Genomic DNA, 25286 nt, shown 5'->3' on the forward strand with positions numbered 1-25286 from the left:
CCAGCCTTCTCCTCCAAGGACAAAGTTCTTTGTCTCTACAGACTCCTAAGAGCACCGCTCACCCTTTTCCCCTCATCAATTCTATGATTCACCTCATCTTTCATAGACCCACCTGCTGACACGTCCACTCCCAAATATCTGAATAGATTCACCTCCCCCATACTCTCTCCCTCCAATCTGATATCCAGTCTTTCATCACCTAATCTTTTTGTTATCCTCATAACCTTACTCTTTCCTGTATTCACTTTTAATTTTCTTCTTTTACATACCCTACCAAATTCATCCACCAACCTCTGCAACTTCTCTTCAGAATCTCCCAAGAGAACAGTGTCATCAGCAAAGAACAACTGTGACAATTCCCACTTTATGTATGATTCTTTATCTTTTAACTCCACGCCTCTTGCCAAGACCCTTGCATTTACTTCTCTTACTACCTATAAATATATTAAACAACCACGGTGACATCACACATCCCTGTCTAAGGCCTACTTTTACTGGAAAATAATCTCCCTCTTTCCTACATACTCTAACTTGAGCCTCACTATCCTCATAAAAACTCTTCACTGCTTTCAGTAACCTACCTCCTACACCATACACCTGCAACATCTGCCACATTGCCCCACTATCCACCCTGTCATACACCTTTTCCAAATCCATAAATGCCACAAAAACCTCTTTAGCCTTATCTAAATACTGTTCACTTATATGTTTCACTGTAAACACCTGGTCCACACACCCCCTACCTTTCCTAAAGCCTCCTTGTTCATCTGCTATTCTATTCTCCATCTTACTTTTAATTCTTTCAATGATAACTCTACCATACACTTTACCAGGTATACTCAACAGACTTATCCCCCTATAATTTTTGCACTCTCTTTTGTCCCCTTTGCTTTTATACAAAGGAACTATGCATGCTCTCTGCCAGTCCCTAGGTACCTTACCCTCTTCCATACATTTATTAAATAATAGCATCAACCACTCCAAAACTATATCCTCACCTGCTTTTAACATTTCTGTCTTCATCCCATCAATCCCAGCTGCCTTACCCCCTTTCATTTTACCTACTGCCTCACAAACTTCCCCCACATTTACAACTGACTCTTCCTCACTCCTACAATGTTATTCCTCCTTGCCCTTTACATGAAATCACAGCTTCCTCTCCTATTTTTAACTGACAAATTCATTTGTTCTCTAGGCTTCCTCAACTTGTTAATCTCACTCCAAAACGTTTTCTTATTTTCAACAAAATTTGTTGATATCATCTCGCCCACTCTCTCATTTGCTCCCTTTTTTACATTGCTTCTTTTTTATAATAATAATAATAATAATAATTTACATTACTTCACCACTCTCTTAACCTCTTTCTTTTTCTCCATATACTCTTTCCTCCTTGCATCACTTTACTTTGTAAAAACTTCTCATATGCTAACTTTTTAACCCATACTACTCTCTTTACATCGTCATTCCACCAATCGCTCCTCTTCCCTCCCACACCCTACTTCGACTAGTGGATGGTACCACTATGACCCCGCCTCTGCCTGCTTCACCTCACCTCACTACAGTATATAAGCCATGTCTACGGCCCTATGCTGTACATTCTACAAGATTGATGGACTGAACAAATCGACTCCAGGCTGAGGGACTGATTACCTCATACTCCTCTCCTTACGCCTTCCTCTTTGTATTGGACTGATGAAGCCACTGTGTGGCGAAACGTTTCCTGAATAAAGATTCCCATATACTGCATAAGTGTCTCAATCTTCATCATGAAATTAAGACACGTGTGCAACATCTGGGTATCTTTATTGTAGACGTTTCGCCATCCAGTGGCTTTATCAATACAAATTCTAGGACATAGCTTGAAGACAGTAGGACTGTATACAGAAGATGAGGTAATCAGTCCCTCAACCTAGGAGTAGGTGCGAAGAGCACCATAGTCGTGGAGATTCTGAAGCAGAAGCAAGGAGCCTGGCGCTTATATAGTAACGTCAGGTGTAGCAGACGAGGGCATAGTCACTGGTAAGCGGGATTCCCCAGTGGAAGTAGGTCCTTCCCAAAGAGATGGGTTACCTCATCTTCTGTATATAGTCCTACTGTCTTCAAGCTATGTCCTAGAATTTGTATTGATAAAGCCACTGGATGGCAAAACGTCTACAATAAAGATACCCAGATGTTGCACACATGTCTTAATTTCATCTTGTCGGTATTATATACCATTCTTGCACAACTTGTCAGACACTGCAACATCATGGAATCTTGATTCTGAGGACATGTACATAACCTTCACGACTACGACGACTACTACTACAACTAACCCATCTCTTTGGGAAGGACCTACTTCCACTGGGGAATCCCGCCTACCAGTGACTATGCCCTCGTCTGCTACACCTGACGTTACTATATAAGCGCCAGGCTCCTTGCTTCTGCTTCAGAATCTCCACGACTATGGTGCTCTTCGCACCTACTCCTAGGCTGAGGGACTGATTACCTCATCTTCTGTATATAGTCCTACTGTCTTCAAGCTATGTCCTAGAATTTGTATTGATAAAGCCACTGGATGGTGAAACGTCTACAATAAAGATACCCAGATGTTGCACACGTGTCTTAATTTCATCTTGTCGGTATTGTATACCATTCTTGCACATCCCAGTTTTATAAAGTTTTTCTTCTCTTTCTTAGTAAATGTTTACAGGAGAAGGGGTTACTAGCCCATTGCTCCCAGCATTTTAGTCACCTCATGCAACACGCATGGCATACGGATGAAAGATTCTTTTCCTCTTCCCCATGGACAATAGAAGAAATAAAGAACAAGAGCTATTTAGAAAAAGGAGAAAACCTAAATGTATGTATATATATATATATATACATGCATGTGCATGTCTGTGAAGTGTGACCAAAGTTTAAGTAGGAGTAGCAAGATATCCCTGTTATCTAGCATGTTTATGAGACAGAAAGAGACACCAGCAATCCTACCATCATGTAAAACAGTTACAGGTTTCTGTTTCACAGTCATCTGGCAGGACAGTAGTACTTCCCTGGGTGGTTGCTGTCTACCAACCTAATACAACCATAAATACAACCTAATACAACCATAAATTCCATACAAAAATACACTGCAAATTTGCTGTTTTAAACCAATACATGGTCCCAGTTTTTTTCTCATGCACCTAGCGCTGTAGGATTTTTTTATATACTCTGCATACTGACCATTCATACTTTAATACTGTACCATGGGACCGACAGTCAATGGGTTAAAAGTGACAATTTTATTTAGTGAAACGTGTGATTAAAAAAAAAAATTCTTGTTCTGTATGTTGTATTGATAATTGTGAAATATTGTACTATACTGACTCATATTTCTGTTGCAGAAGTATTTTGTGGAAGACTACCAGGTTGTGTCTTGCCAGACACTATATCTTCAGTACTTCAAGAAGTACCAGTGTGTCTTGCCAGACACTATATCTTCAGTACTTCTAGTAAGTGTCTTGAACAACAACTGATATTGCAGAAGTATTTTGTGGAAGACTACCAGGTTGTGTCTTGCCAGACACTATATCTTCAGTACTTCAAGAAGTACCAGTGTAAGTGTCTTGAACAACAACTGATATTGCAGAAGTATTTTGTGGAAGACTACCAGGTTGTGTCTTGCCAGACACTATATCTTCAGTACTTCAAGAAGCACCAGAGTAAGTGTCTTGAACAACAACTGATATTGCAGAAGTATTTTGTGGAAGACTACCAGGTTGTGTCTTGCCAGACACTATATCTTCAGTACTTCAAGAAGCACCAGAGTAAGTGTCTTGAACAACAACTGATAGTAAGTGTCTTGAACAACAACTGATATTGCAGAAGTATTTTGTGGAAGACTACCAGGTTGTGTCTTGCCAGACACTATATCTTCAGTACTTCAAGAAGCACCAGTGTAAGTGTCTTGAACAACAACTGATATTGCAGAAGTATTTTGTGGAAGACTACCAGGTTGTGTCTTGCCAGACACTATATCTTCAGTACTTCAAGAAGCACCAGTGTAAGTGTCTTGAACAACAACTGATATTGCAGAAGTATTTTGTGGAAGACTACCAGGTTGTGTCTTGCCAGACACTATATCTTCAGTACTTCAAGAAGTACCAGTGTAAGTGTCTTGAACAACAACTGATATTGCAGAAGTATTTTGTGGAAGACTACCAGGTTGTGTCTTGCCAGACACTATATCTTCAGTACTTCAAGAAGTACCAGTGTAAGTGTCTTGAACAACAACTGATATTGCAGAAGTATTTTGTGGAAGACTACCAGGTTGTGTCTTGCCAGACACTATATCTTCAGTACTTCAAGAAGCACCAGTGTAAGTGTCTTGAACAACAACTGATATTGCAGAAGTATTTTGTGGAAGACTACCAGGTTGTGTCTTGCCAGACACTATATCTTCAGTACTTCAAGAAGCACCAGTGTAAGTGTCTTGAACAACAACTGATATTGCAGAAGTATTTTGTGGAAGACTACCAGGTTGTGTCTTGCCAGACACTATATCTTCAGTACTTCAAGAAGTACCAGTGTAAGTGTCTTGAACAACAACTGATATTGCAGAAGTATTTTGTGGAAGACTACCAGGTTGTGTCTTGCCAGACACTATATCTTCAGTACTTCAAGAAGCACCAGTGTAAGTGTCTTGAACAACAACTGATATTGCAGAAGTATTTTGTGGAAGACTTCCAGGTTGTGTCTTGCCAGACACTATATCTTCAATACTTCAAGAAAGGCAATATATGTTATTCTTGTGAATTTTTAGCTAAGTATTACTAATTAAACAATTTAACAATTTTACTTTAGATATTGGGAATTCTATCTAAATATGCATGATAGTTAATGGAATAATGCAAGTTATTAATACTGTAATTAATAATTTTCAGAAAAATCTATTGAAAAAAAAGACAAAATAAAAATGTTGAATGTATCTGCAGTGTACTAGTACATATATTAATCTTTTACCACAAAATAAAAATTATGATAGTGTTTTAACACACAATATAAACTTTATTAATGCTTATAAGTAGGAAAAGTTTTGCCTAAATAAATCTTAACATGGGAATATGTTCATAAGGAAAATCTTATGTTCAGTCTCCAAAATAATTAAAAAATAAAATATCTTGAAATTAACATGAATACATAAGGAAGATTAACGATACCACTGTTGTATGACTAAAATATTTTGAATGAAATACCTTCGAAAAATATGGAAAAGCATAAAGATCATAAACCACATCAATGTTCAGAGTGTCTGAAATGTTTTAGTAAAAAAGGCAGTCTTGTGGCACATATGAGAGTACATACAGGAGATAAACCATATCAATGTTCAGAGTGTCTGAAATGTTTTAGTGAAAAAGGCAGTCTTGTGGCACATATGAGAGTACATACAGGAGATAAACCATATCAATGTTCAGAGTGTCTGAAATGTTTTAGTAAAAAAGGCAGTCTTGTGAGACATATGAGAGTACATACAGGAGATAAACCATATCAATGTTCAGAGTGTCTGAAATGTTTTAGTGAAAAAGGCAGTCTTGTGGCACATATGAGAGTACATACAGGAGATAAACCATATCAATGTTCAGAGTGTCTGAAATGTTTTAGTGAAAAAGGCAATCTTGTGGCACATATGAGAGTACATACAGGAGATAAACCATATCAATGTTCAGAGTGTCTGAAATGTTTTAGTCAAAAAACCAGTCTTGTGGCACATATGAGAGTACATACAGGAGATAAACCATATCAATGTTCAGAGTGTCTGAAATGTTTTAGTGAAAAAGGCAATCTTGTGGCACATATGAGAGTACATACAGGAGATAAACCATATCAATGTTCAGAGTGTCTGAAATGTTTTAGTGAAAAAGGCAATCTTGTGGCACATATGAGAGTACATACAGGAGATAAACCATATCAATGTTCAGAGTGTCTGAAATGTTTTAGTGATAAAAACAGTCTTGTGGCACATATGAGAGTACATACAGGAGATAAACCATATCAATGTTCAGAGTGTCTGAAATGTTTTAGTAGAAAAGGCAGTCTTGTGGCACATATGAGAGTACATACAGGAGATAAACCATATCAATGTTCAGAGTGTCTGAAATGTTTTAGTACAGGAGATAAAAAAACAGAGTCTTGTGAAACATGTGAGAGTACATACAGGAGATAAACCCTATCAATGTTCAGAGTGTCTGAAATGTTTTAGTAGCATATGAGAGTACATACAGGAATGTTCAGAGTGTCTGAAATGTTTTGTGAAAAACAGTCTTGTTGAGAGTACACACAGGAGATAAACCATATCAATGTTCAGAGTGTCTTGTTTTAGTAAGTACAAAACAATGTTCAGATCTTGTGTAAAAAAACATGTGAGAGCACATACAGGAGATAAACCATATCACTGTTCAGAGTGTCTGAAATGTTTTAGTAGAAAAGACAGTCTTGTGGCATGTGAGAGTACAACAGGACATATCAATGTTCAGAGTGTCTGAAATGTTTTAGTAAAAAAACATGAAACATGAGAGTACATACAGGAGATAAACCATATCAATGTTCAGAGTGTCTGAAATGTTTTAGTAAAAAAACCCATCTTGTGAGACATACACGAGAACATTCAGGAGATAAAACATGTTAGTGTTTAATGTTTCATGAATATTTTAATTATAAACTCATGAGAATATTTATAAGCGATATATCATAACAGTGTTGAGAGTGAAATATGAAAATGAAATGCCAGCCATGTAAACCATATAGCTAGTAGGTTGGTAGACAGCAACCACCCTGGGAGGTACTACCATCCTGTGGTTGTAAGTTGGTAGACAGCAACCATCCAGGGAGGTACTACCATCTTGTGGTAGTAGGGTGGTAGACAGCAACCACCCAGGGAGGTAATACCATAGTGTGGTAGTAGGTTGGTAGACAGCAACCACCCAGAGAGGTACTACCATCCTGTGGTAGTAGGTTGGTAGGCAGCAACCACCCTGGGAGGTACTACCATCTTTTGGTAGTAGGTTGGTAGGCAGCAACCACCCTGGGAGGTACTACCATCCTGTGGTGGGAGGTACTACCAGTAGGTTGGTAGACAGCAACCACCCAGGGAGGTACTACCATCCTGTGGTAGTAGGTTGGTAGACAGACAGCAACCAGTTGGTAGACACCAACCATCCAGGGAGGTACTACCATCTTGTGGTAGTAGGGTGGTAGACAGCAACCACCCAGGGAGGTAATACCATAGTGTGGTAGTAGGTTGGTAGACAGCAACCACCCAGAGAGGTACTACCATCCTGTGGTAGTAGGTTGGTAGACATCAACCACCCAGGAAGGTACTACCATCTTGTGGTAGTAGGGTGGTAGACAGCAACCACCCAGGGAGGTACTACCATAGTGTGGTAGTAGGTTGATAGACAACAACCACCCAGAGAGGTACTACAATCCTGTTGTAGTAGGTTGGTAGACATCAACCACCCAGGAAGGTACTACCATCATGTAGTAGTAGGTTGGCAGACAGCAACCACCCAGGGAGGTACTACCATCTTGTGGTAGTAGGGTGGTAGACAGCAACCACCCAGGGAGGTACTACCATAGTGTGGGAGCAGGTTGGTAGACAGCAACCACCCAGAGAGGTACTACCATCCTGTGGTAGTAGGTTGGTAGACATCAACCACCCAGGAAGGTACTACCATCTTGTGGTAGTAGGGTGGTAGACAGCAACCACCCAGGGAGGTACTACCATAGTGTGGTAGTAGGTTGATAGACAACAACCACCCAGAGAGGTACTACAATCCTGTTGTAGTAGGTTGGTAGACATCAACCACCCAGGAAGGTACTACCATCATGTAGTAGTAGGTTGGCAGACAGCAACCACCCAGGGAGGTACTACCATCTTGTGGTAGTAGGGTGGTAGACAGCAACCACCCAGGGAGGTACTACCATAGTGTGGGAGCAGGTTGGTAGACAGCAACCACCCAGAGAGGTACTACCATCCTGTGGTAGTAGGTTGGTAGACAGCAACCACCCAGGAAGGTACTACCATCCTGTGGTAGTAGGTTGGTTGACAGCAACCACCCAGGGATGTACTACCATCCATTGGTAGTAGGTTGGTAGGCAGCAACCACCCAGGAAGGTACTACCATCCTGTGGTAGTAGGTTGGTTGACAGCAACCACCCAGTGAGGTACTACCATCCTGTGGTAGTAGGTTGGTAGACAGCAACCACCCAGGGAGATACTACCATCCTATGGAAGTAAGTTGGTAGACAGCAACCCCCCAGGGAGGTACTACCATCCTATGGTAGTAGGTTGGTAGACAGCAAGGATGTGCTACCATCCTGTGGTAGTAGGTTGTAGACAGTAACCACCCAGGGAGGTACTACCATCCTGTGGTGATAGGTTGGTAGACAGCAACCACCCAGGGAGATACTACCATCCTATGGAAGTAAGTTGGTAGACAGCAACCCCCCAGGGAGGTACTACCATCCTATGGTAGTAGGTTGGTAGACAGCAACCCCCCAGGGAGATACTACCATCCTATGGAAGTAAGTTGGTAGACAGCAACCCCCCAGGGAGGTACTACCATCCTATGGAAGTAAGTTGGTAGACAGCAACCCCCCAGGGAGGTACTACCATCCTATGGTAGTAGGTTGGTAGACAGCAACCCCCCAGGGAGGTACTACCATCCTATGGTAGTAGGTTGGTAGACAGCAAGGATGTGCTACCATCCTGTGGTAGTAGGTTGTAGACAGTAACCACCCAGGGAGGTACTACCATCCTGTGGTGATAGGTTGGTAGACAGCAACCACCCAGGGAGGTACTACCATCCTGTGGTTGTAGGTTGGTAGACACCAACCACCCAGGGAGGTACATTGGACCCTCATTTTTCGTAATCCGTTCCAGAGAATGTGACTGTTATCGAATTGACCATTTGCTAATCCATTTTCTGCATAAATAATGTAAATCCAATTAATTTGTTCCAGACATGCAGAAGTATAAAAAAAAATTGTTTTTTTTTTTACCTTAAAGATAGATTTACATGCAAAAGAGAGTGAACATTCAACATGACAGTTACCTTTATTGCAGGGCTGCATCTGCTCTTCTTGCCACCTCCCTAGTTAAGAACGATAATAAATTTGTTGAGTTAGGCATAAGAATCAACAACTTGGCGTCTACACTGCAAACTGAATTGTTTGTAATCCTAATGGCGCTAAAGCTAACCTATGACACTGAGCTTGACTCTATCATCATTACTGATTCTATGTTATCATTGAAGGCTCTTGGCTCATATAGTGACTCCAATAACATGCTCATTGGAGAAGCCAGGTATAGATACTCAAAAATCAGGGACAAAGGAATTAATGTACAGTTGCAATGGTTCCCATCACACATTGGATTACTCCTTCATGATAAAGTTGATATGTTAGCCAAGAAGAGTACCCAGAAGGAGAATGTAGAATATAACTGGTATAACTGTGTCTAGCATTAGGAATAATATTAGGAGAGAAGTAAATAATGAAAATGATTGTTATAGGAATGCAGTTAGAAGCCTGAGTAGATCTATAACCCACTATGATAACATGAACATAGATAAGTATGTTTATGGAGCAACATGCAATGTGAACAGACTGACTGATGTTGTAGTGGCCAAGCTTAGGCTTAGTTACAAGTACTTCTGGCAGTTTGGGAAACAGATGATCAAACTAAATGTAAATTATGTGATCAGGCATATGGTCACTGTCTTGAACACTATGTGCTTAATTGTCCACTTATTGAGGAATACAGAGACAGACAGTATAATAACCTATGTGACATGTCAAGATATCTTATTAATAAAAATAAGATACCAGATATACTAAGCAAATTTCCTAAATTTGCTTGTAACAGATAAGTGAACTATAGATATGTAGATATAAATCCATATGTATTCCTGTTAACCCATTGGGGCCTAGTTCCTGGGCCTTTTGTGTATTCATATGCTCTTGCATATGGATATGGGGATGGATATCGGGTGCACAATAAACTAGCCACTTTGGTAGCAAAATCTAATCTAATCCTTTATTGAAAGCTGTTGTTGATGAACAGAAGACAGGGAGGAGGAGAGAGGGAAGACAGGTTATTGTTTGGAAGTGGAATCCCCTCCATAAGGACTCTAGGTCACTTTCCTCTTCAAGGGGGGCACCTTGGTGTGGTGAAAAGGCTCTTGGTCTGAGGAATTAGACCTGTCGGTCTCCTTCCTCAGACTGAACCTAATTACCCACATATCCCCCTTCCCTCCCTTCCTCCCCATCCTCCTCTTTTTTCTTTCCTCCTCCTCCTCCCCACCCCTCCCTTTTGCCCTTCCTTTTTGGTGTTTGGGATTTTTTCCCACAGGCACGCTAGTTCCTACGTAGGGAAAGGGTACCGGGGTCCATCCCATTCTGTTGAGGTTCTTGGCAGTGGCGTAGTTTGCCATGGAATCTGGATTGCCTGAGAATGTCCTGATCCCTCTCCGGTATTCTGGAGGGTGGCTTTGGGTGTCTGTCTGGCGATGGGTGTATCTCTGGAAGCCATCTTTCTGATTCCGGGGGTGGTGGCTGAAGGAGGTATGCTTTGTAGTGGATATCCAGCCGCCCTCTCTTTTGTCCACCGAGGTAGCTTGGCAGATGCGAGGTTGCTATCCCGGATTGTCAGTTTACTGGCATGATGGGTAGGGTATGGCACGGGTTCCATGCTGCATCTGCCCTACTTGCGGTGCTGAGGTCCTCTTGGGTGTGGAGGGAGATGTCTAGCCCTTTCACTCCTCCTAGGAACTATCCCTTCCCGGTCCCCCCTTTTTTATTCTTTTTTTTTATTTTTATTTTTTATTCTTTCTTTTTTCATCTTAAAAACAAAAAGAAAGAATTAACCTAACCATCGCAGCCCTTGTCCATGAACCTGCTACCCCCGGGCCCCTTCTTGATACCTCACCCTGTTCTGACCCCATCTCATCTTTGGACCACTCTTCAGACACTCTTCATACCTCTGTGCCTCTTGCCAGTACTGTTTCCTCTCCCGCTTTTCAGGTACTGAGGCCTCGACTGACTCCTTCGATTTATCGGACCTTCGCTCTCCTCTGACTATGCTTCCGGCCTCTCCCTCTACGGTGCGGCAATTTTCAAATCGCCGACCCGTTCCACGTCGGACCAACTCTGGTCCCACGCCTAAACGCCAACGACAATTACCTGCTGATGATACTTCTCCACCTTCTCGTTCTTCTCAGAAACGATCGACACGTCCTTCACTACCTTTCCACGCTCAGTTTCAGACTGAACAGTGGACTAAATTCTTCACTTTACGACCAACTTCCTCTACTGCCTATCTTTCTGACCATAGTATTGGCAAGGCACTCCTACGCCATGTTGGTAAAGATATTTCTTTTCATGCTCTTAAGAGCGGTACGCGCATCATTACCGTACAGAATGCTACCCAGGCTCATGAGCTCTCTCGTCTTTCCCATATCGATACTGTTCCTGTCACTCTTGAAAAACATCATTCCCTCAATTCTTGTAGTGGTACCGTCATTCTGCCTCATACCATAGTTCAACAAAATTTCCAGACATGTGGCACTGACATTCTAGAACAGCTGGAACTCCAAGATCTCCCAATCCTTAAGGTAGATACTTACGTTCTTCCTGCCCGTGGGCGGAGACGATACCCTAGCAATGTGGCTCGTTTAACTTTTGACAGCCGAGAACTCCCATCCTCAGTTTATATAGCAGGACATCGGTTACAAGTTCGAAAGGTGATCCCTACACCACAACAGTGTAGAAATTGCTGGCGATTTGGCCATCCAGCGAAATATTGCAGATCTATCGCCGAATGCCCAGTCTGTGGTGCCGATGACCATTCTAATACGTCTTGCAATCGATCTCCCTCTTGCCTTAACTGTCATGAGGCTCACCCTTCGTACTCTCGCCGTTGTCAGGTCTATTTAAACGAGCGGGAAATCCGTTACCTCAAAGAGACAGAAGGTCTCCCTTATGCCATGGCAGTTTCTCATCTCCGCCTCCAAGGGAGACTCCCACGTGTTTCTTATTCCCGTGTTTCAAAACGTCCCCCCACTTCTCGTATCCCATCTTCTACACCCACCTCTGTGGTTACCTCTCCCATAATCACTCCTGTATCTAATCCTTTTGCTGTCCTCGGCTCAGACGTCCCTACTTCAACGCCTCAGTCTAATCTCGCTTCTTCGAGTTCTCTCTCACAAGCCTCAGTATCGACGAGACCTCATACGACACCTCTTCCCAATCGTCCCTCTACTTCTCAAAAGTCAAAAAAAGGTCCGGTAACACCTCCTACCCATCTTCCACCTCCTCATTTTACCCTCCCTGTCTCTGTCCCTAGTTCTTCCCCTCTCACTGGCTCAGTTACAAGTGCAGAGGTTCACCCTCCTCCTCGTAATGTACCTTCCTCCCCTGTTCCCTCCCAAGTTTCTTCCTCTTCTGCCACCTCCCAGGTTCCTGCCTCTTCTGTCCCCTGCCACGCTTCTCCAGTTCCCTCCACCCTTTCGCCCCCCCCTACCTTGGTACAGTCCAATACAGTTCCAATCTTTACTCATCCTCCCCCTACCATTCCCAATATTGTCTCCCATACGACATCTCTGAATTCCGAAACACTTGAAGCAATCTCTGAATATATTGCAGAGACCAAACCATCAATGGACACTGATCCACCTTCCGCTCTTTCTCTCTCCTCTGCTCCATCTGCGCAACTCCTTTCTTCACAGCGCACCGTTCCTTCGCTGCTTGAACATTTTCCACTGCCTCCGCATGTGGACTTTTCTAACCCTTCTAGTCCGTAGGAACCCTTACCTGCGGATTCCAAGTATCTTTATCATTGCCAATCATGGCCTATTTACAGTGGAATATACGCGGCCTCAGGGGTAATCGGGGTGAGCTTCAGATGTTACTCTCCCAGTTTGCCCCTGTTGGTGTTTGCTTACAAGAACCAAAATTACACTCTGCTGTTATTTCTCACATCTCAGGCTATAATTTATTGTATTCTTCAGATCCTTTTCCTGATGGGACCTTTAATGAACGTGCCCTTCTTCTCCGCACTGATATTCCGTACCATCAGCTATTTATTCATACTTCGCTGCATTACACAGCAGCCCGTATCCACTTACATAGGTGGTATACGCTCTGTTCTTTATATCTCTCTCCTTCCCGGGCATTATCTATTCCGGATTTTGCCTTCCTTGTTTCGTCATTACCACCACCGATTCTATTACTTGGTGATTTTAATGCCCACCATTTCCTCTGGGGGGGGTCTCACTGTGATTCCCGTGGAATTCAGTTAGAGGCTTTTCTTGCCACCCACCCCCTCCATGTTTTAAATACAGGTACTCACACCCATTTTGATCCTCGGACTCATACTCTCTCTTGCATCGATCTCTCAGTTTGCTCTTCCTCCGCCGCATTAGACTTCACTTGGTCTGTTCTCCCGGACTTACATGACAGTGATCATTTCCCAATCATTCTTACTTCCCCTTCATATTCGCCACCTCTTCGCACCCCACGCTGGCAATTTAATCGGGCAAATTGGAACCTTTACTCACACCTAACTGTTTTTAAAGAGGTTCCTTCTTCGTCCTCCATCGATGAGCTTTTACACCTCTTCTCGTCCTCCGTTTTCACCGCAGCTTCTCATTCTATACCCCAAACTTCGGGCAGGCATTCTCAGAAATGCGTGCCTTGGTGGTCTCCTGCTTGTGCTCGTGCAGTACGTTTGAAACGTGCTGCATGGGGCAGGTACCGGTACAATAGAACCACAGAGCGACTCCTTGATTTTAAACAGAAGCGTGCGATCGCTCGCCGTGTCATCCGTGACGCTAAACGCACTTGCTGGCGAGTTTATGTCTCCACCATCACCTCTGCTTCCTCTATGAGTGCAGTCTGGAAAAAAGTACGAAAACTGAGTGGTAAATATTCTCCTGACCCGGCTCCTGTTCTGCGGGTTGCCGGTGTTGATATAGCAAACCCACTAGATGTTGCCAATGAAATTGGCAATCATCTGGTCCGTATTTCTCAGGGACTCCATCTATGCCCCTCATTTCTTTCCTCAAAGTCTGCCAGAGAGCTAGCACCCTTGGACTTTTCTTCTCTCAGAGAAGAACAGTATAATGTGCCTTTTACACTTCAAGAACTGGAGGCAACACTCTCAGCTTGTCGATCATCGGCAGCTGGGCCCGACGACATTCATATTCGTATGCTACAACATTTACATCAGTCAGCCCTTGCAGTCCTATTACGCCTTTACAATCTTATTTGGTCACAAGGAGTTCTTCCACAGCTGTGGAAATCCGCCATTGTTCTCCCTTTCCGCAAACCAGGCACTACGGGACATGAAACCTCCCACTATCATCCCATTGCTCTTACCAGTGCAGTTTGCAAAGTAATGGAACGCCTAGTAAATAGACGTTTAGTGTGGTATTTAGAGACACACAACAGTCTCTCCACTCGTCAATATGGCTTTCGTAAGGGACGTTCTACCATAGACCCCTTACTACGCTTGGATACGTATGTTCGTAATGCCTTTGCGAATAACCACTCAGTTATTGCCATATTTTTTGACCTTGAGAAGGCATATGACACAACTTGGAGGTATAATATTTTAGCCCAAGCCCACTCCTTAGGCCTTCGAGGCAATCTACCATCCTTCCTTAAGAACTTTTTAACTGACAGGCATTTCCGTGTTCGGGTTAATAATGTGCTCTCCCCGGACTTTATCCAAGCTGAAGGTGTCCCCCAGGGATGTGTTCTGAGCACAACACTTTTTCTCCTTGCTATTAATGATTTGGCCTCTAGTCTTCCATCAAATATTTGGTCATCACTCTATGTTGATGACTTCGCTATTGCCTGTGCAGGCGCTGACTGTCACCTCCTTACAGTTTCTCTCCAACATGCAGTTGACCGTGTTTCCAATTGGGCCACCACACATGGGTTTAAATTTTCCAGCACTAAAACCCACCAGATCACTTTCACTAGACGCTCTGTCATCTCCGATCATCCTTTGTACCTCTATGGCTCCCGTATCCCTGAACGAGATACAGTCAAGTTTCTGGGCCTCCTCTTTGATCGTAGGTTATCCTGGAAACCTCACATTACCTCTCTGAAGGCAACTTGTCACAGCCGGCTGAATCTTCTTAAAACCCTTGCTCATCTTTCGTGGGGAGCTGATCGTCGAACCCTCCTTCGCCTACATTCCACCCTTATTTTATCGAAACTTGATTATGGTGACCAGATCTATTCAGCGGCATCTCCTGCTACTCTCTCTAGCCTTAACCCCATTCATCACCAAGGATTACGTTTATGCCTTGGTGCTTTCCGCTCTTCCCCTGTCGAGAGCCTCTATGCAGAAGCGAACGTTCCATCCTTATCCGATCGCCGTGATGCCCATTGCCTGCGCTACTATGTACGCTCTCATGATCTCCGCAATCCTTCCATTTATAGAATGGTCACTGATATTAGTAGACATTCTTTATTTGTTCGCCGCCCCTGCTTACTCCGTCCCTTCTCTCTTCGCCTTCATTCGCTCTTGTCTTCTCTTCAACTACCACCTTTCTATGTACATGTAGCATCTCACTTTTCCCTACCCCCCTGGGAAGTTCCAGCTGTTCGAGTCTGTTCTTTCTCCCTCCCTTGCTCGAAAGCCCAACTGTCTACGGTCGCTTCCCGCTCTCTTTTTCTTGACCACTTTCACTCTCACTCTCATGCCATTGCTGTGTACACAGATGGCTCTAAGTCTTCTGACGGCGTAGGATTCGCAGCAGTGTTTCCGGACAGCATCGTACAAGGACATTTACTATCTTCGGCTAGTATTTTTACTGCTGAATTATATGCCATCCTTACAGCACTTATCCGTATTGCATCTATGCCTGTGTCATCATTTGTGGTTGTCTCAGACTCCCTTAGTGCTTTACAGGCTATACAAAAATTTGATACACCTCACCCCTTAGTCCTCCGTATCCAACTTTGGCTACGCCGCAGCTTTACCAAGCATAAAGATATTGTTTTTTGTTGGGTCCCTGGTCATGTTGACGTACAGGGCAATGAACAGGCAGACACTGCTGCGCGGTCAGCAGTACATGACCTACCAGTTTCTTATAGAGGTATTCCATTTACGGACTATTTTGCTGCAATATCTTCCCACCTTCACACCCGTTGGCAACAACGTTGGTCTACTATGCTCGGCAACAAACTTCAGTCTATTAAACCGAGTATAGGTTACTGGCCGTCTTCTTATCACCAGTGTCGAGGTTGGGAGACTACTCTCTCCCGTCTTCGCATTGGCCATACTCGTCTTACTCGTGGATATCTCATGGAGAGGCGTCTTGCTCCTCTCTGTGAGAATTGCCAAGCTCCATTATCAGTCAGCCACATTCTGTTAGACTGCCCACTTTATCAACGAGCACGCAGAATTTACCTCTGTCGTCGTCTTCGCTCCGCTGCTCTCTCTTTACCTTCCCTTCTCGCTGATGGACCCACCTTTCATCCGGACTCTCTCATTGACTTTTTGATTCCTCTCCCGCTTCAGGTACTGAGGTCTCGACTGACTCCTTCAATTTATCTGACTTCTGCTCTCCTTTGACTATACTTCCGGCCTCTCCCTCTATGGTGCGGCAATTTTCGAATCGCCGGCCTGTTCCATGTCAGACCAACTCTGGTCCCACGCCTAAACACCAATGACAATTAACTGCTGATGATCCTTCTCCACCTTCTCGTTCTTCTCAGAAAAGATCGACATGTCCTGCACTACCTTTCCACGCTCAGTTTCAGAATGCACAGTGGACTAAATTCTTCACTTCATGACTAACTTCCTCTACTGCCTATCTTTCCGAACATAGTATTGGCAAGGCACTCCTACGCCATGTTGGTAAAGATATTTCTTTTCATGCTCTTAAGAGCGGTATGCACATCATCACCATACAGAATGCTACCCAAGCTCATGATCTTTCTCTTCTTTCCCATATCGATACTATTCCTGTCACTGTTGAAAAACATCATTCTCTCAATTCTTGTAGTGGTACCGTCATTCTGCCCCATACCATAGTTCAACAAAATTTCCAGACATGTGGCAATGACATTCTTGAACAGCTGGAACTCCAAGATCTCCCAATCCTCAAGGTAGACACTTATGTTCTTCCTGCCCGCGGGCGGAGACGATACCCCAGCAATGTGACTCGATTAACTTTTGACAACCATGAACTCCCATTCTCAGTTTATGTAGCTGGACATCGGTTACAAGTTCGAAAGGTGATCCCTACACCGCAACAGTGTAGAAATTGCTGGAGATTTGGCCATCCAGTGAAATATTACAGATCTATTGCCGAATGCCCAGTCTGTGGTGCCGATGACCATTTTAATACGTCTTGCAATCGACCTCCCTCTTGCCTTACTTGTCATGAGGCTCACCCTTCGTACTCTCGCCGTTGCCAAGTCTACTTAAATGAGCGGGAAATTCGTTACATCAAAGAGGCAGAAGGTCTCCCTTATGCCATGGCAGTTTCTCATCTCCGCCTCCAAGGGAGACTACCTCGTGTTTCTTATTCCCGTGTTTCAAAACGTCCCCCTACTTCTGGGGTTCTGTCTTCTGCAGCCACCTCTGTGGTTACCTCTCCCATAGTCACTCCTGTATCTAATTCTTTTGCCGTCCTAGGCTCAGACATCCCTACTTCAATGCCTCAGTCTGTTCTTGCTTCTTCGTGTTCTCCCTCACAAGCCTCAGTATCGATGAGATCTCATACGACACCTCCTCCCAATTGTCCCTCTACTTCTCAGAAGTCAGAAAAAGGCCCTTCCCTTCTTCCACCTCCTCATTTTACCTTCCCTGTCTCTGTACCTGGTTCTTCCCCTCTCACTGGCTCTGTTACAAGTGTAGAGGTTCACCCTCCTCCTCATACTGTACCTTCCTCCCCTGTTCCCTACCAAGTTTCTTCCTCTTCTGCCACCTCCCAGGTTTCTGCCTCTTCTGTCCCCTTCCACACTTCTTCTCCAGTTCCCTCCACCCTTTTGCCCCCCCCCCACCTTGGTACAGCCCATTTCAGTTCCAATCTTTACTCATCCTCCCTCTACCATCTCCAATATTGTCTCCCATACGACGTCTCTGAATTCTGAAACACTTGAAGCAATCTCTGAATATATTGCAGAGACCAAATCATCAATGGACACTGATCCACCCTCCGTTCCTTCTCTCTTCTCTCCTCCATCTGCGCAACTCCTTCACAGGGCACCGTTCCTTTGCTGCTTGAACGTTTTCCACTGCCTCTGCATGTGGACTTTTCTAACCCCTCTAGTCTGTAGGAACCCTTACCTATGGATTTCAGGTATCTTTATCATTGCCAATCATGGTCTATTTACAGTGGAATATACGCGGGCTCAGGGGTAATCGGGGTGAGCTTCAGATGTTACTCTCCCAGTTTTCCCCTGTTGGCGTTTGCTTACAGGAACCAAAACTACACTCTGCTGTTATCTATCTCATCTCAGGCTATAATTTATTGTATTCTTCAGATCCTTTTCCTGATTGGACCTTTAATGAAAGTGCCCTTCTTCTAAAAAACTGATGTTCCATACCATCAGCTATCTGTTCGTACTTCGCTGCATTACACAACAGCTCGTATCCACTTGCATAGGTGGTATACGCTCTGTTCTTTGTATCTCTCTCCTTCTCGGGCATTATCTATTCTGGATATTGCCTTTCTTGTTTCATCATTACCGCCACCACTTCTGTTACTTGGCGATTTTAATGCCCATCGTTTCCTCTGGTGGGTCTCACTGTGATTCCCATGGCATTCAGTTAGAGGCTTTTCTTGCTACCCACCCCCTCCATGTTTTACATATAGGTACTCACACCCATTTTGATCCTCGGACTCTCACTCTCTCTTGCATCGATCTCTCAGTCTGCTCTTCCTCCGCCGTATTAGACTTCACCTGGTCTGTTCTCCCGGATTTACATGACAGTGATCATTTCCCAATCATTCTTACTTCCCCTTCATATTCACCACCTCTTCGTATCCCACACTGGCAATTTGATCGGGCAAATTGAAACCTTTTCTCACAACTAACTGTTTTTAGTGAGGTTCCTTCTTCGTCCTCCATTGATGAGCTTTTACACCTCATCTCGTCCTCCATTTTAACCGCAGCTTCTCATTCTATACCCCAAACTTTGGGCAGGCATTCTCAGAAATGCTTGCCTTGGTGGTCTCCTGCCTGTGCTCGTGCAGTACGTTTGAAACACGCTGCATGGGGCAGGTACCAGTACAATAGAACCATGGAGAGACTCCTTGATTTTAAGCAGAAGCGTGTGATCGCATGTGTCATCCGTGGTGTTAAACGCACTTACTGGCAAGATTATGTCTCCACCATCACCTCTGCTTCCTCTATGAGTGCAGTCTGGAGAAAAGTACGAAAACTGAGTGGTAAATATTCTCCTGACCCAGCTCCTGTTCTGCGGGCTGCTGGTGTTGATGTTGCAAACCCACTAGATGCTGCCAATGAAATTGGCAATCATCTGGTCCGTATTTCTCAAGGGCTCCATCTATGCCCCTCGTTTCTTTCCTCAAAGTCTGCCAGAGAGTTAGCACCCTTTGATTTTTCTTCTCTCAGAGAAGAACAGTATAATGTGCCTTTTACATTTCAAGAACTGGAGGCAACACTCTCAGCTTGCCAATCATTGGCAGCTGGGCCCGACGACATTCATATTCGATGCTACAACATTTACATCAGTCTGCCCTTGCAGTCCTATTATGCCTTTTCAATCTTATTTGGTCACAAGGAGTTCTTCCACAGCTGTGGAAATCTGCCATTGTTCTCTCTTTCCGCAAACCGGGTACTACGAGACTTGAAGCCTCCCACTATCGTCCCATTGCTCTTACCAGTGCAGCTTGCAAAGTGATGGAATGCCTGGTAAATAGACATTCAGTGTGGTATTTAGAGACACGCAACAGTCTCTCCACTCATCAATATGGCTTTCGCAAGGGACATTCTACCATAGACCCCTCACTAGGCTTGGATACATGTGTTCATAATGCCTTTGCAAATAACCTCTCAGTTATTGCCATATTTTTTGACCTTGAGAAGGCATATGACACAACTTGGAGGTATAATATTTTGGCCCAGGCCCACTCCTTAGGCCTCCGAGGCAATCTACCATCCTTCCTTAAGAACTTTTTAACTGACAGGCATTTCCATGTTCGGGTTAATAATGTGCTCTCCCCAGTCTTTATCCAAGCTGAAGGTGTCCCCCAGGGATGTGTTCTGAGCACAACACTTTTTCTCCTTGCTATAAATGATTTGGCCTCTAGTCTTCCATCAAATATTTGGTCATCACTCTATGTTTATGACTTTGCTATTGCCTCTGCAGGTGCTGACTGTCACCTTATTACAGTTTCTCTCCAACATGCGGTCGACCGTGTTTCCAATTGGGCCACCACACATGGGTTTATATTTTCCAGCACCAAAACTCACCAAATTACTTTCATTAGATGCTCTGTCATCTCCGATCATCCTTTGTACCTCTATGGCTCCCGTATCCCTGAACGTGATACAGTCAGATTTCTTGGCCTCCTCTTTGACCATAGGTTATCCTGGAAACCTCACATTACCTCTCTGAAGGCTACTTGTCACAGCTGGCTGAACCTTCTTAAAACCCTTGCTCATCTTTCATGGGGAGCTGATTATCGAACTCTGCTTCGCCTACATTCCACCCTCATTTTATTGAAACTTGATTATGGTGACCAGATCTATTCAGCGGCCTCTCCTGCTACTCTCTCTAGCCTTAACCCCATTCATCACCAAGGATTACGTTTATGCCTTGGTGCTTTTTGCTCTTCCCCTGTAGAGCCTCTATGCAGAAATGAACGTTCCATCCTTATCCAATCGCCATGATGCCCATTGCCTTCGCTACGATGTACGCTCTCATGATCTCAGCAATCCTTCCATTTATAGAATGGTCACTGATATTAGTAGGCATTCTTTATTTGTTCACAGCCCCTGTTTTCTCCATCTCTTCTCTCTTTGCCTTCATTCGCTCTTGTCTTCTCTTCAATTACCACCTTTCTATGTTCAAGTAGCATCTCACTTTTCCCTACCCCTCTGGGAAGTTCCAGCTGTGCGAGTCTGTTCTTTCTTTCTCTCTTGCTCGAAGGCCCAACTGTTTACAGTCGCTTCCCACACTCTTTTTCTTGACCACTTCCACTCTCATATTCATGTCATTGCTGTGTACACAGATGGCTCTAAGTCTTCTGATGGCATAGGATTCGCAGCAGTGTTTCCGGACAGCTCCGTACGAGGGCATTTACTATCTTTGGCTAGTATTTTTACTGCTGAATTGTATACCATTCTTGCAGCACTTATCCGTATTGCATCTATGCCTGTGTTATCATTTGTGATTGTCTCAGACTCCCTTAGCGCTTTACAGGCTATACAGAAATTTGATACACCTCACCCCTTAGTCCTCCGTATCCAACTTTGGCTATGCTGCATCTTTACCAAGCATAAAGATATTTTTTTTGTTGAGTCCCAGGTCATGTTGACGTACAGAGCAATGTACAGGCAGACACTGCTGCGCGGTCAGCAGTACTTGACCTACCAGTTTCATGTAGAGGTATTTCATTTACGGGCTATTTTGCTGCAATATCTACCCACCTTCACACCCGTTTGGCAACAACATTGGTCTACTATGCTCGGTAACAAACTTCAATCTATTAAACCGAGTATAGGTTACTGGCCGTCTTCTTATCACCAGTGTTGAGGTTGGGAGACTACTCTCTCCCATCTTCGCATTGGCCATACTTGTCTTACTCATGGATATCTCATGGAGAGGTGCCCTGCTCCTCTCTGTGAGAATTGCCAGGCTCCATTATCAGTCAGCCACATTCTGTTGGACTGCCCACTTTATCAACGAGCATGCAGAATTTACCTCCGTTGTCGTCTTCGCTCCGCTGCTCTCTACCTTCCCTTCTCGCTGATGGACCCTTCCTTTCATCCGGACTCTCTCATTGACTTTTTGGCAACAACTGATTTACTTCACAAACTCTGATGCCTTCAGCCCTTTCTGCTTCAATCTCTTGCTACCCTCTACCCCCACACTATCCCCTGCCCCACTGTTTTCTGTAACCTACTGATTATCCCTCATCCCTTCTGCAGCACAATACCCTCGCTTCCTTCCCTACCCTGCAGCGCTGTATAGCCCTTGTGACTTAGCACTTCTTTTTGATTATAATCTAGGTCACTTCAGGGGTCACTTCCCCAGCTTAAATATAGATTAACATGCAGAAAAGAATGCTAAATAAATGTAAAGCACTGAAATGTATAAATGAACATTTAACATCATACCTACCTTTATTGAAGACTTTGTTGGTGTATGGCAGAGAGAGGGGAGGCGAGTTTATTGTTGGAGAATATGACACTAATATCAACTCTACAGCTTATTTATCTATCACAATTCAACTAATATGACATAAACAATATTAATAACAGAAACATGGAATTTAATCTAGAATGAATAAAATAAGCATTATGTATGAAACGAGGTGTTCTGTTGGATTTGTTGGGTATATAAGGGCTACTGAGAGCATAAGTCATCCATAATGATGGTGAAGCAGCAGCTGAGGCGACAGTGTTTTCTGTAGCCCTATATAACTCCAACAACATTGGAGGAGTTAGTAGAATTGCTGAACCACTGAAAAAGGCACCCTCTACCACTATGACAACCACTACCTCCCTCTGCCACTATGACAACCACTACTGCCATCACTACCACCCTCTACCACTATCACAACTGCTACCACTCTACCACCACCACTTTTGTATTTTTCTACAAACTTTTTCTTAAATTATATATGTTTCTCACATTCTTTACCAAAGGGCTGGCACTAGAAGCTTTCTTTGGAGCCATGGTGACTTATTTAGCAATTAAAGGCACTAAAACGAATGGAATATTATGAAATGTATTATGCAAACTTGTGGGATCATCCTCACTCACTGATAAACAATGACACACTGGCTGGGAATGGAGTGTGAGGTGGCTCGGTGTTGTGTGTACACATGATCACTCTTGAGTTACCCTGCCCTATCAGCACCATCATACTGTATTAACTGTACTAACTGGACAGTAAATTTCACCATGGCCCCTAAGAGGAAGTCTGAATCTTGCACTGGAGATTGTGGCAAGAAAGGCTCTTACTCTTGATCAGAAGATCAAAATAATTAAACAGTATGAGGATGAAAAAAATGTCAACAGCATTTCTCAGGATCTTCACCTCTCCCATTCCACTGTGTCGACAATGCTTAAGGATAAAAAGCACATCAAAGAAGCAGTGAAATCTTCGGCCCAAATTATCACAAAGAAATGTGAAGGCCCAATTGCCAAGATGGAAAAAATGCTAAGCGTTTGGTTAGAAGACCTCTTCAAGGGGGGCTCCTTGGCGTGGTGAAGAGGCTCTTGGTCTGAGGAATTAGCCCTGTCGGTCTTCTTCCTCAGACCGAACCTAATTACCCCCCATTCTCCCCTCCCCTATCCCATCCTCCCCATCCTCCCCTTTTTCCATTCCTCCTCCTCCTCACCCCTCCCTTTTGCCCTTCCTCTTTTTGGCCTTTGGGATTTCTCCCACAGGCGCGCTAGTTCCTAGGTAGGGGAAAGGACACCGGGGTCCATCCCATTCCGTTGAGGTTCTTGGCAGTGGCGTAGTTTGCCGTGGAATCTGGATTGCCTGGGGATGTCCCGATCCCTCTCCAGTATCCCGGAGTAGCTTTGGGTGTCTTTCGGGCGACGGGTGTATCTCTGGAAGCCACCTTTCGGATTCCGGGGGTGGTGGCCGAAGGAGGTATGCTTTGTGGCAGATATCCGGCTGCCCTCTCTTTTGTCCACCGAGGTAGCTCGGCAGATGTGAGGTTGCTATCCCGGATTGCTGGTTTACTGGCATGAAGGGTAGGGTATGGCACGGGTTCCATGCTGCATCTGCGCTACTAGCGGTGCTGAGGTCCTCTTGGGCGCGGAGGGAGATTTCCGGCCCTTTCATTCCTCCTGGGAACTATTCCTCCCCGCTCCCCCCTTTTTTTATTCTTTCTTTTATTTTTATTTTCTTTTTTTTTCTTAAAAACAAAAAGCAAAAGAGTAACCTAACCATGGCAGCCCTAGTCCATGAACCCACTACCCCCAGGCCCCTTCTTGATATCGCACCCCATTCTGACCCTGCCTTGTGTTTAGACCACTCTTCGGACACTCCTGATGCCCCTGTACCTCTTGCTGGTGCTGTTTCCTCACCCGCTTCAGGTACCGGAGCTTCGACTGACTCCTTCGATTTGTCTGAACTCCGCTCTCCTTTGACTATGCTTCCGGCTTCTCCCTCTACAGTACGGCAATTTTCGAATCGCCCGCCCATTTTACGCCGGACCAACTCCGGTCCTACTCCTAAACGCCAACGTCAATCTCCTGATGATGCTCCTTTGTTACCTTCCCATTCTACTTGGAAAAGACCGACACGCCAAGCACTCCCTCTCCACGCTCAGTTTCGGACCACACAATGGACTAAATTCTTTACTTTAAGACCGACTTCTTCTTCTGCCTACCTTTCTGACCATAGTATTGGCAAAGCGCTCCTGCGTCATGTTGGTAGAGATATTTCATTTCATGCTCTCAAGAGCGGTATGCGCATCATCACTGTCCAGAATGCTACCTAAGCTCATGATCTTTCTCTCCTTTCGAATATCGATACTACTCCTATCACTATTGAAAAACATCTTTCTCTCAATTCTTGTAGTGGTACTGTCATTCTGCCCCATACCATAGTCCAACAGAATTTCCAGTCATGTGGCAATGACATTTTTGAACAGCTGGAACTCCAGGATCTCCCAATCCTCAAAGTAGACACTTATGTGCTTCCTGCCCGGGGGCGGAGACGTTACCCTTGCAATGTGGCTCGTTTAACTTTTGACAGCCGAGAACTCCCGTCCTCTGTATATGTCGCGGGACATCGGTTACAAGTTCAAAATGTGATACCTACACCGCAACAATGTAGAAATTGCTGGCGTTTTGGCCACCCAGCGAAATATTGCAGATCTATGGCCGAATGCCCAGTCTGTGGTGCCGACGACCATTCTAATACATCTTGCAGTCAACCTCCATCTTGTCTTAATTGTAATGAAGCTCACCCTTCGTACTCCCGCCGTTGCCAGGTCTACTTAAATGAACGTGAAATCCGTTGCCTCAAAGAGGCAGAAGGTCTCCCTTATGCTATGGCAGTTACTCATCTCCGCCTCCAAGG

General features: G+C 44.2%; 1 protein-coding gene and 1 long non-coding RNA gene across 2 annotated transcripts in view; both read left to right on the forward strand.

Moving 5' to 3' along the window:
• Positions 1 to 5230: 5230 nt before the first annotated feature.
• Positions 5231 to 6187, forward strand: LOC128691261 (zinc finger protein 300-like). Its single transcript, XM_053780100.2, has one exon. The coding sequence runs from the start codon at positions 5231 to 5233 to the stop codon at positions 6185 to 6187; it is 957 nt and encodes a 318-aa protein (XP_053636075.2).
• A 351-nt stretch (positions 6188 to 6538) lies between these two features.
• Positions 6539 to 25286, forward strand: part of LOC138855435 (uncharacterized) — a 20196-nt gene continuing 1448 nt past the window's right edge. The window contains exon 1 of the long non-coding RNA XR_011394667.1: positions 6539 to 6802. This is a non-coding gene — a long non-coding RNA (uncharacterized lncRNA). The remainder of the gene's footprint in view (positions 6803 to 25286) is intronic.

The sequence above is a fragment of the Cherax quadricarinatus genome, chromosome 94 (assembly GCF_038502225.1).
Source record: "Cherax quadricarinatus isolate ZL_2023a chromosome 94, ASM3850222v1, whole genome shotgun sequence".
Lineage (NCBI taxonomy): Eukaryota > Metazoa > Arthropoda > Malacostraca > Decapoda > Parastacidae > Cherax > Cherax quadricarinatus.

What these genes read in the sequence shown, in the direction of transcription:
- LOC128691261 (XM_053780100.2), top strand. Translation starts at nt 5,231, where the DNA reads ATGGAAAAGCATAAAGATCATAAACCACATCAATGTTCAGAGTGTCTG.